General features: G+C 38.5%; 1 protein-coding gene across 1 annotated transcript in view; it reads right to left on the reverse strand.

The window, feature by feature from the left end:
- The window catches only part of MYCBP2 (MYC binding protein 2), a 165,405-nt gene that overhangs the window by 125,084 nt on the left and 25,513 nt on the right, over window positions 1–14,808 (reverse strand). The window contains exons 5-15 of the mRNA XM_063126029.1: window positions 14,359–14,555; window positions 12,594–12,836; window positions 12,303–12,374; window positions 11,341–11,437; window positions 9,140–9,213; window positions 7,440–7,578; window positions 6,947–7,023; window positions 6,105–6,309; window positions 4,455–4,619; window positions 3,461–3,619; window positions 1,070–1,274 (exon numbers count right to left, since the gene is read on the reverse strand). Coding sequence (XP_062982099.1) covers window positions 1,070–1,274; window positions 3,461–3,619; window positions 4,455–4,619; window positions 6,105–6,309; window positions 6,947–7,023; window positions 7,440–7,578; window positions 9,140–9,213; window positions 11,341–11,437; window positions 12,303–12,374; window positions 12,594–12,836; window positions 14,359–14,555 — 1,633 coding nt within the window. The remainder of the gene's footprint in view (window positions 1–1,069; window positions 1,275–3,460; window positions 3,620–4,454; window positions 4,620–6,104; window positions 6,310–6,946; window positions 7,024–7,439; window positions 7,579–9,139; window positions 9,214–11,340; window positions 11,438–12,302; window positions 12,375–12,593; window positions 12,837–14,358; window positions 14,556–14,808) is intronic.

Here is a 14,808-nt window from a genome sequence, read left to right on the forward strand (position 1 = left end):
AAACTTGATTTTTCATCACCTGGGGAATCTTTTTGGCTCACTGACAGGCCATGAAATACACAGTGGTTAATATCCAATGTTAGTCCTACACAGAAAAGACCCATTGAAATGATTGAGACTTACGTTAGTCTCTATTAGGTCTACTCTACATAGGACTAACATTGGATATTACCTTGTGTAAGTAAAAAAAGAAGTAAGGTTGGAATACTGCATTAATAAGATATAGCATGAAAGAAACCCCAATACACGCATAAACATTGGAATACAGCTTTAAACCCAGATGTCGCTGTAACTTGTATTATTTTATTAAGTACCACCAAGACTGCGGGGAGGGGGGGCTACAGTGAAGTATCCATAACAAAATGGCAAATGTCTGCTTACTTCCCTTTAAACGTGTTCAATTAGAGCTTACAAGGAATATTAAGAGTGCAATCCTATTCGAAGTAAGTGTCATTGAGTTCCATGGGGCTTCCTCCCAGATAGGTTTGCAGCCTGTGGGTTATATAGGATTGTGTCTTGAACACAGCGAGGCTTACTTCTGAATAAACATGTATAGTATTGCACAGTAAAGGTCTTACACTCATTTGCTGAACTACCTACTTTCACAGCTTGTTTATAATCTACTGAAAATACGTGTGAATACTTTCTTTCTAAAATATAGGGGTAATTCATTTTTCTAAATAGCATAATTTTGAAAATCAGAAACTCATAAGAAAAACACTTTTTATGATTATGTACCTCTGCAACTTATCCACACAAAACATTTGAAATGTGTTTTTATATGTTTTGCAAACAACTGCTCCAAATCAAAACTTGGGTCTGCTTTTCACAACACTCACTCAGGACATAAATATATGTAACTATTAACCACAAAACAATAGATGCCAATTTGTGAAATCCATATAGCAATAAAAAATTTCCCCTTAGAACATAATGCCAGCTCAATTGTTGTTGCTTTTCAACATATGGGATATGCTTTCCTTCACTGAATATTACAGGGGGACCAATCCCCTACAATAATGTAAGTATAAGAATATTGTCCAGCTACATATTTTAGATGTTTACTTACCCTCCAGGTACCCTGTCAGGTCGTCCACTGCTAACACAACTTGCTCCATAACCTGTACAGTCCCCACAAACAGTACACACCATACACTGTTCCAGCTTCCATTTATGCATGCCTGGTGGACACATCATAGATTTCTCATCTTTTTCATCTAGCTCTTCTTCTAAATCTTCATCCATTGCTGTTGCCATGTTCTCAACTCCAAAACCTACAGAAGAGACAAAACAATTTATACCAGATTTCATAAGTCAACACATCTACATTTGGAAAACAGTAATTCTATGTGCTTCTGACATGTCCTAGGAAGGACATAAATAAATAAAATAAAATAAATAATTAAATAAATGTCCTAGGAAGCTAGTTCTTGATCATCTAAACCAGGAACCAGGCCTCTAAATTTTAATTCTATACTTAATGTGTTTTCAAATTTCTTAGGCTTGCTAAACATGAAGACTAATTAGGTTGCAATCCTAAACAGACAATCTAGGGAGTAAGCCTTGTTAGATATTATGGCATTTACTTCTGAGTAAATATAGGATTGTGCTGTTAGCTCTCCTACAAAAATATGCAACTTTAAATATTATTTCTAAAATGTATGGCAACGTTTACTAGTCTATTGTGCTATATAATATTCTAGGGGGGAAAGCCTAGCCTTTGAGTGGAGAACATGATGTCCTGACAAATGACGTAATTTCCCAGATGTCCTGTTTAATAGCACAATGCAAAGCAGTTAAATCACATGAAGCAAAGTAGTATCCAATTTTAGTACTACATAGAGTAGAACCATTGAAATTAGGTACGACTTAATTAAGTCCCATTCATTTCAATGGGTCTACTCTAGATAGGCCCCCCACTTCCTAAGCATGCTTAGTATAGTAAATACTCCAAAGTAGTAAAGAGAAAGTAATTGTCCCAAAGCATCAGAGCTATTCAAATTACCTCAACTTTTGGCAGGGGGAGCACAACCTCATATAGGAACTAACGGTTTATAAGTTGCTATTATTACTTTACTGTAAAGAAAATCAGTCTATAATTTAAATATGCTGGTCTAAAAAGTGAAGGAAAAAACATTTTGGTAAAAAGATGCTTTAGTCAATAGCTTAACAAAGGAAATGTGGGGGGGGGGGGGAAAGAAGTACAGAAGATATGAGGCAGGAAGTGTAAGTGCTTTTAGAAAGGCCACAGCTTCAGCTGGGAATATGCTTTCCCATGGTTTCTTTCCTCTTTAATTCTCTTGCCTACTCCTGGCATGTATCTCAGGGGCTGTTGCAGTACAACCCTTTCTTTTGCATCTACCGCCTCTCAAAAGGAATTTTTCACCGCTGCTGCAGCCCCCACTTCCCCGCCTCCGTCCGTTAAGCAGCCCACTTTGCAGCACAACTCCTCCCCTATCCTCATATGCCCTACGGTGGCTCCCCTGCAACCCCTTTTCTGAGCAATTACTTCATTCACTAGCTCTTTTTTTGTGGTGCTTCTCAAGTGCACAAATGGGTTCGCAATTTTATTATTATTATTTTCCCCGGTCCTTCACAAGTACGCAGATTCGCCTGTCTACCATGTACAATCTGCAGTAGCACAGTCGCCGTGTCAATTGCCTATTCCACTTCGATGTTTCCCTTGACAGAGACTTCAGTGCTTCTCTTCACACCTTCCCTTTGACTCCAAAAGCAACGGCTGAACAAGATGGGAGTTTTTGGGGTGGGCACGATTACTGTGGGAGGATACATCTGATGTACCAATGTACAAAACAATTACTCTAAGGAAGCCTGTAAAATAAAACCCACAATATGTATTGAAGCAGTCCTGCGATTCTGCGCACTTGCACGCGTGCGACAGGAGAAAAACAAAAACAGGTTTGTCAAAGGAAGCGCTGACCTGGAGTAAGAAATCAACAAAATGACTGTACTACTGCGGACTGTATATAGCGGACAGGCAAATCTGAACACTTATGAAAGACCGGGGAGAAAAAAATTACAAATCCATTCACACTCTTGAGAAGCATTAAAAAAGAATAGTGAAAAATTACAAAGCCATTTCTGCACTTGAGAAGCACCAAAAAAATAATAGTGAAAAATTACGAAGCCATTTCGCACTTGAGAAGCACCAACGCCACTCCACCAAATGGGTCTGAATCCCATGCCAAGCAGCTGCTAACAAGCCTGCTGCCACCGGGTCCACACAATGTGACAAGCCACCATCAACAACCCAACAACAAGCCATGGGTAACAACAAGCCATGCTGAATCAGATGTCACAATACGCCACAATAAGCCACATTGACACAAACAAGGGCTACAATCCACCATTGTATTGATCAGATCAATGAAAATAGTTCCAGATAATTAAGCGCCAGCTAAAGAACACGAACACTGCCAAAAACAATGAAAGCACTGACCTTTTCCTCCCTGACTTGAGGAGCCGGTGTCTCGTCCACATTGCCCTTTGTTATTCACACCAAATGACCAAACTTCACCATTCTTCATTAGCACACAGGTATGAGCTTTGCCCATGGCCACCTGAGTTGCAAAATGGCCTTTCAAATCTGTTACTAAACCTGTAAGTTGAACACACATCTGAATGGTAAACATTTGCTTTTCCAATTTCAAAGGCATGGCTGTGAAAGCTATTTACATCTTAATTTAGAGACTAAAAGATGAGAGGCCACAATAGGGTCAAACTAATTGAAATGGCACAGCACTGTAAACAAGCTTTGGGATACTGCAGCTGATTTTAATAAGGAATTGCCCTACTGTGGATTTTGGATTTTTTTCTAATGGGCCAACACAGCTACCTATAACTTTCGTTAATACCAAGAGGTAATGCACACCTCAATGGCACAAATGCGTACACAATTATTAAAACTAATTTCATACAGACCCACTTCAAAAGTAAGCAAGTACATTGCCTTCTGTGCACATGTTGCTTCTGCTTTGTATCGGGTTTAGCAAACAAGCCAGGAACACCCTGTTCCTGGGTTGTTTGGTGCAATCTCCAATCTCCAAACCTACCACTCTGGACTTGTGAGGGAGAAACAACACAAGAGTTATAACTCATGGTTTGTTATTGAGTTAAAACTTGGTTTGTTTCTCCCTCTACAACCTGGAGTGCTGGGTTCATACATTGCAGCAAAGTTCTTGTGTTGTTTCCTAAGCTAGAGGCAAAGCAGGAGCAGCGAGCAGGTGAGAGGCAGGACTCATACTCGCTCCTGCACAGCTCCAACTGTGTAACCCAACTGGGCTGTTGTTAAGTGTGAATCAGGCCAGTACAGTATTGCATCGTAACCTCTATTCCTCTAAAAGTTATTTCAATTGTTACATATATAGTACAAATAACGTATCTTTATCATCAACTATTCTACTTGCTTTAAAACATCTAAAATATAAGCTTACTTGTGCTGTCAGAGTAAATAGCATCTTTTCCAAACATGTATAATTCTCCGTCTTTCGAAATGACAGAACTACTCCCATTATTGCATGCAGTATACACCACAATCTTTCCTTCCATTTTGATAATTTTTTTTGGCTTATAAGGCTTCGACTGCCGCCTGCTTTTTGCTTAAGAAGAAAAAAAGAGTCAGTTAAAATTTAAGTTTTAACACGCAACTAAGAAATAAGTGTATTTAGCAAATGATAATGTACTTCAGATTATGGTTTTTCACAGATACAAAAAATGGAGTAACTGATCTCCATTCTAGATGTTTCAGAAGAATTAAAGTTGGACTAAAGTAAATAGAAGCAAGAGACAGGCAGGAAGTAGTAGATACCCATTATACTTCCTCCAATTGTACTTCTACATATTTAAAGCAAAAATCAAAGGAATAAGGGGCAGATAACATGAGAACCCTTGCACTTTCTTCCTCCCCTATTCAGACTGTAACACAGTACAATATTTGAGGACAAAATTACAAAGTAAGGTAATCAATACAGTCAACCCCTAGGGTTGTTCTTTTTAAGTAGTCAAACTGCCAGGCATAAAGCAAACAATGTCATCAGTATGACCAATTAAGTTGAAAACCCTGCTCAAAATGTACTAAAACAAAAGACTCAAAACCAAATCTATCCCGTTATACACATAAGCATGAAAATATACACATAGTACTGTGTTCCTAACACCATTTCAGAATACACAAACACACAATGCATTGTGAAGTTCAAACTTGTCACTAGACTTAATTCTGCTTTTAATATAAATAGTAAGATTTAGGGATAAGGATACTGTTTTGTCTTTTCCAACATCAACTTCTTTTCTATATAAAGCAGCATTGCTTACACAGAATGATGATCACACCACTATGTGTGTCTATTTGAGCTTAATGTATTATAATTCAGAAAATATAGTTTCACCTAATTTTATGTAGAAAGATTATTCACAGGAGGCATATTTCTGTGTTTCAAGAGCATAAAATGGAATATTATCCAGATGAAAAAAGGTGGTAAACCTTGGGCTCATCTACACCTAAGGGTGTAGTGGGATGGAGAGGGGAGGATCGCAAACTTACCTGCTTCCGCAATCCTCCCCCAGCATCTATAAGGCTGTCCCGGAAGGGAAGAGGGACGTCACAGGTGCCATTTATTTTTATTTTGAAAAGAGGAGCCAGTCACGTGGCGCAAAAATAAGGAAAAAACTATGCCCAACCCCCCGACATCCCAGGATGGAGAAATTGCTGCCCACCCCACCCCCCCGGCATGGAGCCATCCCGCGCAGCTCCATATCCATTTGAGAACCCGGGAGGCCGCACCACACCAGCAGCAGTCCTCGGGGTTGTCTCGGGACCGCAACAACAACAAAAAAACCCCAGGAAACCAGCGGTCCCAGTTATCCTGGGGAATGTCTCTGGTCATCCCCGGTTGATCCCGGGATCCCCTGTGCGCCATTTGGATGCACAGAGACGTCCTATAGATGACGCAAGGATATAGACATGATGGACCAGATCTTCAGAAGGTACCTCTATTTTCACTCAGTTTGTAGCTACTCTCTCTAATGATTGTTAACGCGGACATGACAAACACAATCACGACCACCACATTACCCAAACTTACTTGATTCTCCATCTTCCCCTTTACTTGCTGAGCCTGTGAAAAATATGCTTCCATCCTCTGCAACAAGTAGGGCATGTGAGCCATCATGTCCAACTGAGAACTGAACAATCTTCGGAGATTTGGTGATTGGCAATTCTACCCATTTCCCTGCTGAAGGACCACCTTGTTTGATTCCAAGGCTCTGGTATTTTCCGGTGTAATATATCTGTGGAGAGGGGAACATGTTAGAGTTACATTGATTATAACATAGATACACGTAAAAAAAAGAAAGAAAGTAGTTTCACAGATTTGTAAGCAAATGTTGTAATTTTACTCGAAGTGCAGCAAATAATTAAGAAAACATTGGAAATTAAGAAAACACTGGAAATTAGTGATACACTAACTTACTATGTCTCTCTTGTCCGGTAAAATGTTAAGCATACAAAGGAAAGCAGATCAGAAAATACACACAGGGTCACAACTGACATGTCATGCTCAGTCATCTGTTGTTTTTCCTGACATCCTTTTACAAATAAAATCCAAGTGTGGAAATTGCACTCTGCCATTGAAGAACTACAAGGGGCATGTCTGTGTTTCATTTCTCCTTGCTTAAAAATAAATAAATAAATCCCTGTCCTATGCCAGTCTTCCTCTGCAGGCTGAAACCTCAATAGCTGGATTTTTAAGAGAAAATGTTAGAGGAAAACTACACACAACCAAGCAGCTTGTGTAGTTTGGCCCACTGATGAAATTACGCCCAGCTCCCAGACAGTAGTATTTTGAAGCCAAAGGGAGACTTTCCCATTCCAAAAATACCTCACTTGTTATACAGCTGATTATCCACAAAAGTGTGTTTCAAATACCTTTCCACTGGCTGTTTTCATTAGTGCAAATTCCCTTCCTGCACCAAGAATAGCAGATTCCTCATCAAACCCTGTACCTGGGGGAACAAAGTTACAATTAGCTATCAATCCTTTTCCAAACATAGTTTCAGTGTCAAGCCCAATTTTGCAAAGTTGGCACCTAATCAAATGTATAAGTAAAAACATCTTACAAAAAATATACAAAGTGTATTTGTATATTGTCAAAGTAATATTAGAAGCATAAATGTGGGGCAGAAAATAAGGCACCTGCAATCACTAGGATATTAAACTAGAGCAGAAGAATTGGCCCCAAAGAAAGCAAATATGATCTGTGAATGCATGGAAGTGCATCATACTAATAATGAACTACTACCTGTTCTCTCAGTTCTAAAGTATTTGTATTTTTTGGATATTTTTTCATGATGAATTCAAGCATTGTGCTTTCTACAATTCTTTAAACATGGAAGAGGACAGTAGAAAAGTGATTCCTTACTGATAATGTGCAAGTCTTTCTCCAGATCAAATAATGAGATGCCACACGCATGTAAGCATTTTCTGGCAAGCTTAAGCTGCAGTTCTTGCTGTAGCACCGGTTCAGTACTTGTTGCAAATATTCGAACTACGAAGCCATCCTGCAACAAATACAATACTAGTTTCAACAACTTAAAATATTTACTGACACAGAAAGTTAAGGCGCTCTGCTCTTCCGGAGTTGAACTATGTATCTTCAGCAACCCTACAGAACATCTCATTCAGTACACAGGATAAGATGATGATTAATTTGAATAATGGTATAAGTACAACAAGCAAAATAACACACTGCAGAAAAGTTCATCCATACCTGAAGCACTTTCATATTATTTGCACATTCTCACCTCCTGACCACCAATGAAATATTTAATGCACATAAGAAATAACAACTGAAGTCCATAAACCCCGTGCACATCCACACTTTAACGTTATATGAAAAGAGTATTGTTAAGTATTTGGATATTAAGAAAAGTAAGCTGAAAGAAACCACCAGTTTTAAGTTTCTGTAATCTGAAAATATATGAAGTTTTTGTTTGTTTTAATGACAAAGTGCTTCCAGTTCTTTAAGTTGCAGTTACATTTGGCACCTTAGTGCTCAGGACATTAACAAGAACAGCTATAGCACTTAAGAATTTAGTAAGATAGCAAAACATGTTAGCTCATTTGTTAGTTAAATAAGGATTCCCTGTGCTGTTCCATTTCTAACACTAAAATGCTATCAAAAACCTTAAGGTCTTTTACATGCTTTTCACCTACCTTGCCAGCCCAACTGACTCCCTGTAAAGAAGTGAATTAGTGTTAAAGGTATCAACCAAAATACTGGGAGTTCTCTTGCCATTTTGGATGCAGAACAATGCTTCTAAGGATAAAAATTACAAATGATGTTAAGAGATCCATGTTCAGATTTCCTGTCATCTTTTTCTTTTCCTAAAAGGCGATGGGGGAGAGGGGGAGTTTAAACATTTCACACTGTGAATCATCTCCGTGAAGTTCCTACTGGCTGTTAAGGGGGACTTCATGAAGGTACAGCTGTGCCTGCATATTTCTTCCACTACAGCTAAAAGCAGGACTGGGGATAACTTGCACCCAGGAATCAGCACAGGGAGAAAAGGATTAACAGCCCCACCCTACACCCCACAATCCAAAATCTCCCCACCCCACCTTTGCAACTGCTTTTAGGAAAAGAGAAGGATGTCTAGATTTGACCCAGGTGTCCTGAATCTTACATAGTTCTGTCTTTTGAAGAGACAATCTAGGTGTCCAACAAATGCAAAATATAAGTTTATAATTAAAATAATTTAAATCTAGTTTTCGACTATAATACTCATCTTGTTTAAAAATTGACACTTTATAAGCAACCAATCTAATGGCAGTTAGTAGAATCTCCCAAATTTCTCATGCAAAATAAACCCATGGAAACCTTGATGGCGATGAAACTGATGTAGCCATTTCCCATTGCAAATGCAGGTGGTCACAGCAATACATTGCTGAAATTATTCTCTTTTGCATGAAATACTATGAAAACATTTAATGTAAAAATACTAAGAATGTACATCACACCCTATGTTTAGTACAAATGCAGAGTTCAGAAACTAACATTTAAACCATTCAGTAACTGATGGCAAAAAAACAAAAACAAATCAGAGAACACTGTATACTTACATCTCTAGAAGCAGCTATCTGATTAATATACTCTCCATCAGTGAAAAGGATATTCTGCCCTTCAGTCTGGCAATCTGTGCAGAACAAACTATGCTGGATCAATTCACATTAAATATTTTACCCTCCAACTTCACATAAATGATTCATCTACGTAAGTATCTGAAGTTATATACAGAAAGTAAAGCTATATAAAGAAAGAATATATAGAATGTAGCTATATTAGTCTGTTGCAGCAAAAGCAGAATCTTATGGCATCCTCAACTAATAGATTTATTGTTGTACCTATGAGGAGGTTGCTTAAGCTTTAAAATGAAGTTTTAGCACATGGATCTAGGATAACAGACTATTTCTGTAAAGCATATTGTATGGTTAATTAATACCCACTGTAATAAGCAACTTATAACAGTCCTAGTGAAAACTGGCATAATACCTAAGTAAGTTACATGTTCATAATATAGATTTAAGATTATATAGTCAACAGCTGAAACCTAGACATTTGTATTCAACTCCTGTTATTCAAGAGTCCACATACCCTCATTCATGTAAGTGTGGCTTCCTGCCACAACCATTCACTCAGGGTCCATCTTTGTAATGAGTTTGTGGGTTATTTAAAAGACTGCCATCCTACTGTTCAGAGGGCACCTACTACATACCATGAACAATTGATTGTGTCAGCACATACTGTCAGGTTGATTTCCTAGTCTTTCAAGCCTTAGTGCAGCAACACTGCTGCACTGCTTCCTACTACTGGAGTCAGATAGGCTACCATCTGTTCAAGCCCAAGCATGTCCCTGAACCAGGATATATGCATCTCCTTCAACCTGCTGCCCCACCCATTATGCCTCAAGCCTCTTCTCAAAACACCCACATGATACTGCTCCACCTCCCCATTGAAAACTCACAAATTCCCCGACTTTTGTTTAATTCAAACTCCATATCCAAATTGTAACGAAGCCTAAGTATACATGGCCTGTGCTTGCATGCTTCATTTGTTACCCTAACTTTCCCTCTCGTCTCCTTCAATGCCAAAATTGATACAATATGTTTCTCAGGGCAGTGATCTGTCTTTTGGCTTATATTCCTCAACTCACCCCCATACGCTGATGGAGCTTTAAAAACAAGAAATGACAAAAAGGCCACTAACTCCCTAACCAGTTTACAGTCTGCCACAAGATGCTAGTCAGTTCTAACCCCTCTCCAACCCCATCAAAAGCTTGTTCAAGGTTGTGCCAGAAGCTTCTCCTATGAATTAGAAATAGCTTGTGCCTCAACACACAACATCTCTGCAGCTGCCAAGAGTTCTGCAACTATACTGAAACCAGCAGCTTATTCTACCAGCATCTCTGCTGATCACTACTCAATTCTGGAGTGAACCCTGGCAAATTCTAAGAGTGATTCCCTGCAACTTAAAACCAGAATTCAAGAAAATACCAGCCCCAGCCCCTTGCAGCCCCCACCTGTGAGGTAGCTGAAACACCTGGCTAGCTGAAATAATACAACTACATTTTCAAACTGAAACCAAAACTTAAGAGATTGGACAGGTGAAAAGGCTTCCAGTCAGCACTAAATGAAGGATTCTACCCTGCCTTTAGAGGGACGATATATTGAAGCCTCTTGGCTTTATTGATCCAGGCTTGGACACAGGGGGTTTGATCTTCCAGAGCCCTGAAAAACAGCATTCCCATAATGGATATACAAAGCACACATGCCATTCTGTCATGTAGAAGCTGCTGCCCCAATGTCAGTTACTTGGTGTGTTTCCAGGTGTGGTTGGCATTCTGAAAGCTGAATGCAGATCTATCAGCAGCTTTTACAGAACAGTCTATGACAGTAGGAATGTGCCATCTCATGAACACTTACACGTTGACAAAAACAAATTTAGAGAGCAGAAGCATTTGCAGAAAGCTGACGCAGGGGCTTTGGTATTTCTTTTTTTTTCTTTCACTGGTGAAAGCCAGTAGAATGCGTCATCAAATGATGGATCAGTTACTTGCAACTCTAACATTAATGTTCATTTAAAAGATATGCTCTAATTTGACAAATCAAGTCAATCATGAATCAAGGGACATTTTCTGGCTCAGGAATTTCCAGCAGTAATCTATTTAAATTAACTATATCATATATTTGCCAATCTCCAAAATAAGGGCCTTTATCATGAGCAGTCTTAGTGGTCCCCTAAAAGCCAATCTGCATTTCCATACCTGGCAAAGTTACTGTACCATCTTGCTCAAAAGATTCAGGATTTATTCTTATGGCCGTCATGCTATGATTGTTCACATCTCTATATAACAAATAACCCTGTAAAAAAACATTAGAAAGTGACTGTGCATGTTTCAAGACTGTGTTAACATTAAGAAAATAAAAAACTCTGCTGGATCAGACCAAAGGATTATATTTTCATTTTGTTCCCACAGTGACTAACCATGTGCCTATGCGAAGGCCGCAACAGTAACATCACCAAAGGTCATTAAAGCTTTTTCTGGCTTGTTTGGATGCTAACAAAAAAGCCCCCCAACAAGGACTGTGAAAAAGCTAAAACGAATGAAGACAAAAAGGATGTTTTATTCAACAAAAGGAAAAAGTTCCAATGCATTTTGGACCATATGCAGGTCCTTCTTCTGGGAAATTTAGTTTAAGTCATAACATAGGGGACAAGCACTTGAAGAGCAAACAATACTTGTTGCATTATACTCTCATGACCACTCTCTATATGCAACATGCTAGACACCTAGCTATATACCATACACACTTTCATTATGTCAGCACAAACCCAAGGAACAAACAATACGGCAAAAGCAGATTTTGCCACACAGCAGTGTGTTCCCAAGTGATTCTCTTAAAAGTGGCCACCTCAAGGAGTCTGTCTGCTTATGACACTGTTTGTGGCCAACTTAAAAAGTGAATTAAGATAGATAATCCATGTCCGTTTAGAAGCCCTTTACAAAAAAAAGGGTTTTGCAAATAGCCTAAATTAAATGTAGCCCTATTTTCTGCTAGCCACCATGTACGTTTTTTTAAAAGTTATATTTTACATTTTAGAAATTAAGCTCAATAGAAACTGCTTCCTTTCTATTTATACCAACGGATTTATAACTCTACAATGTTTCATCAGATGAATAGCGTCTATGAAAAATTAAACTGTTGCTTTCACTATTTCTCCTACCTGAGCATAACCCAACCAAGACTTCTTCTCTTTTCTGTTCTTGATGCGGGATGTAGAATTGTATATGTGACCCTGTAATGTAGCAAAATAGTTATACAATTGTTGAATGGCCATTTATAAACTAATGGTACAAAAAGCAAAGCAACTTAAACAAAAAAAAACTCAGCTGCTAACCCCTGCCCAATCTTTTCCCCCCAATACATCTTCAGATTTACTAATAATGAATACTGCTACTCACTTTAAAAACAATTTATAAAATCATCAATAATCCAAATGTAAAATGCACATTACCCTGACTGTTCCACTGTATCCAGAGCCGATTTTGTATAGTCCATCTTTGCATAATAAATACAAAAAGTAACCATCACTCTGAAGCAGACACTGGTCATCTTCATCTACAGAAATTTCCTTCAATGACCACTTATGCATCAGGGCTGCTTTTTTAATTCCATTGCTAAACCAATCTTGGATTTGGATTTTGCCCACCAAAACTGCTTGTACACTTCTCTGGAGGGAATTTAATATTGTTGGTACCTAAATGAAGAAAACATTACAGAATTTTATCAGTTATTATGAGAAACTTCAAAGCACCAATCCTAAAATGGGGGAAAGTGAATTATTATCTGGAAGTTCATAGCAACCAATATTGACCCAGTTAGCATGTTATATTAATCCAGTTAACAAACCATGGGGTATTGAAAAGATGAGTGGAAGCAAGTGTATGTGCTGGTTCCCAGTTGGCCACTTTGCCAGCCACTCCCACTGAGATAAACAATCCAAGGATTGTTTTTCATGACATCCAAATCCAGTGTTTATTTAGGGAAACAGACAATCATAGTTAAACCATGCATGCTCACTCCTGCTCACATTTTTAACTGTGGATTGTTACAACACGTGAATAGGTCCATAGTGTCAGTAACAATTAACAGCTAATATTGAAAACATACTTTACCAAACGTAAGAAAGATATTAAAGTGACAACTTGAATCAGTCACTGTCATGTACTGCAAATGGACACCTCTGTCTGCTATAAACATGTCTTTAGCGAAACTTAACACTGGATGGATCAATGTCATTTTTCCTTTTCGCAAAATTATTTACATTCAAATCCTAAATATGCTTTATTCAGAAGTTCCACCTAGTTCAGTGTGATTTACTTCTTATTAATGATACTCAGGATCAAAGAGGGTTGAGAGTTAGGAAATATGGCTTTTGACCTGGTTTTGATTTGTGCTGCTCTTTCATTGTAGTATGTTACTTTATTTTCACCTTTGAAAGCCGCTGTGATAACAATGTTGAGAGTCAGGATAAAAATACCCACAATGAATGAACAAACAAAAACATTCTGTTTGTGAGACATCTTTACAGTGTGAACGCTTCCTAAAGCAGCTCCAGATCTTAGAAGCAGTATTGACTAATGCTGTTCTTAGAATCTCAAGGATTAGGGCTTTCAGAAGGCAGAAGCTTGAAACTGAGATGCCAAGCAAGGAAACAAATACCAAGAAGGCCATATTTACTATGGCTGGAATTCAAAGAGCTGCTTTAGGTAAGTCCAAGTGCTACAGCATGTCCAATGGGATTCTTACCTCCCCACCACTACCTTTTTCCTATTTCACAAAGTGCATTTCAAACTTTCTTCAGTTTCAAAGGACCCTTGGCCACTTGTGACTAGTCACATTTTTCTTTGGATCCAGGCCAATGCATTTCATTGCAGATTTCCAAGTCGATACACCACAATTTCTCAAGAGCTGACTCAGGCATTTCATTCTAAATTTGTTCAGATTAGGATGACATACAGCTGTCAGAGTTGTGTGTTTGTTTGCATTTTTTGCATTTGTCAAATTCATGAAAATGACAAACTATATTTAGTTTGCACTGAACTCAAGTCCAATTGCACTAGACTCAAATATACTATCTGTGGCCTTCAGTCTCATGACACTTCTATTGCCATCTGATTTGGAAAACACCAAGTGACTTCTTCAGATAAGGGCCAAATACCGGAGCAAACATTCAGGCAACGCAATAATCTAAATGTAGAGTAGTTTTGATCAAACACCTGGATAGCTTGACAAGCGTGGCTCCCATTGTTGGTAAGGATAGCAGAGATTGCCTGAAGTGTTCTTCCGGTTTCTCCCCATGCAGCTACAAGACTGAAGAGGCAAGCGCATGAAAGTGCTGTCAAAGACTGACCAGTGCTGTCATTCATTCCAGTACTCCGAACAGTTATTTCTAGAAGAAGCTGGAACAGAGACTCTAAAGATAAAACAAAAGGTTACTTACACAAAGTACGAGCTGTTAAAGCACCACAAAAATGAGTTAGCACAGATGTATTGCAAGAGAGTAGCTTGGTTGGAGAAGGAAAATAGCAACAATGCAAGCTGGCAGCAATGTTGGTGATATACCCTGGAAGAACTACCAAGAGCTTCCTTTTAAAATTAACTCTCATCTCATTGAAATATTTAAGGATCATATAAGTATCCACGTAGCATTAGGAAGAACTCTCGAT

This window comes from Elgaria multicarinata, chromosome 5 (assembly GCF_023053635.1).
Source record: "Elgaria multicarinata webbii isolate HBS135686 ecotype San Diego chromosome 5, rElgMul1.1.pri, whole genome shotgun sequence".
Lineage (NCBI taxonomy): Eukaryota > Metazoa > Chordata > Lepidosauria > Squamata > Anguidae > Elgaria > Elgaria multicarinata.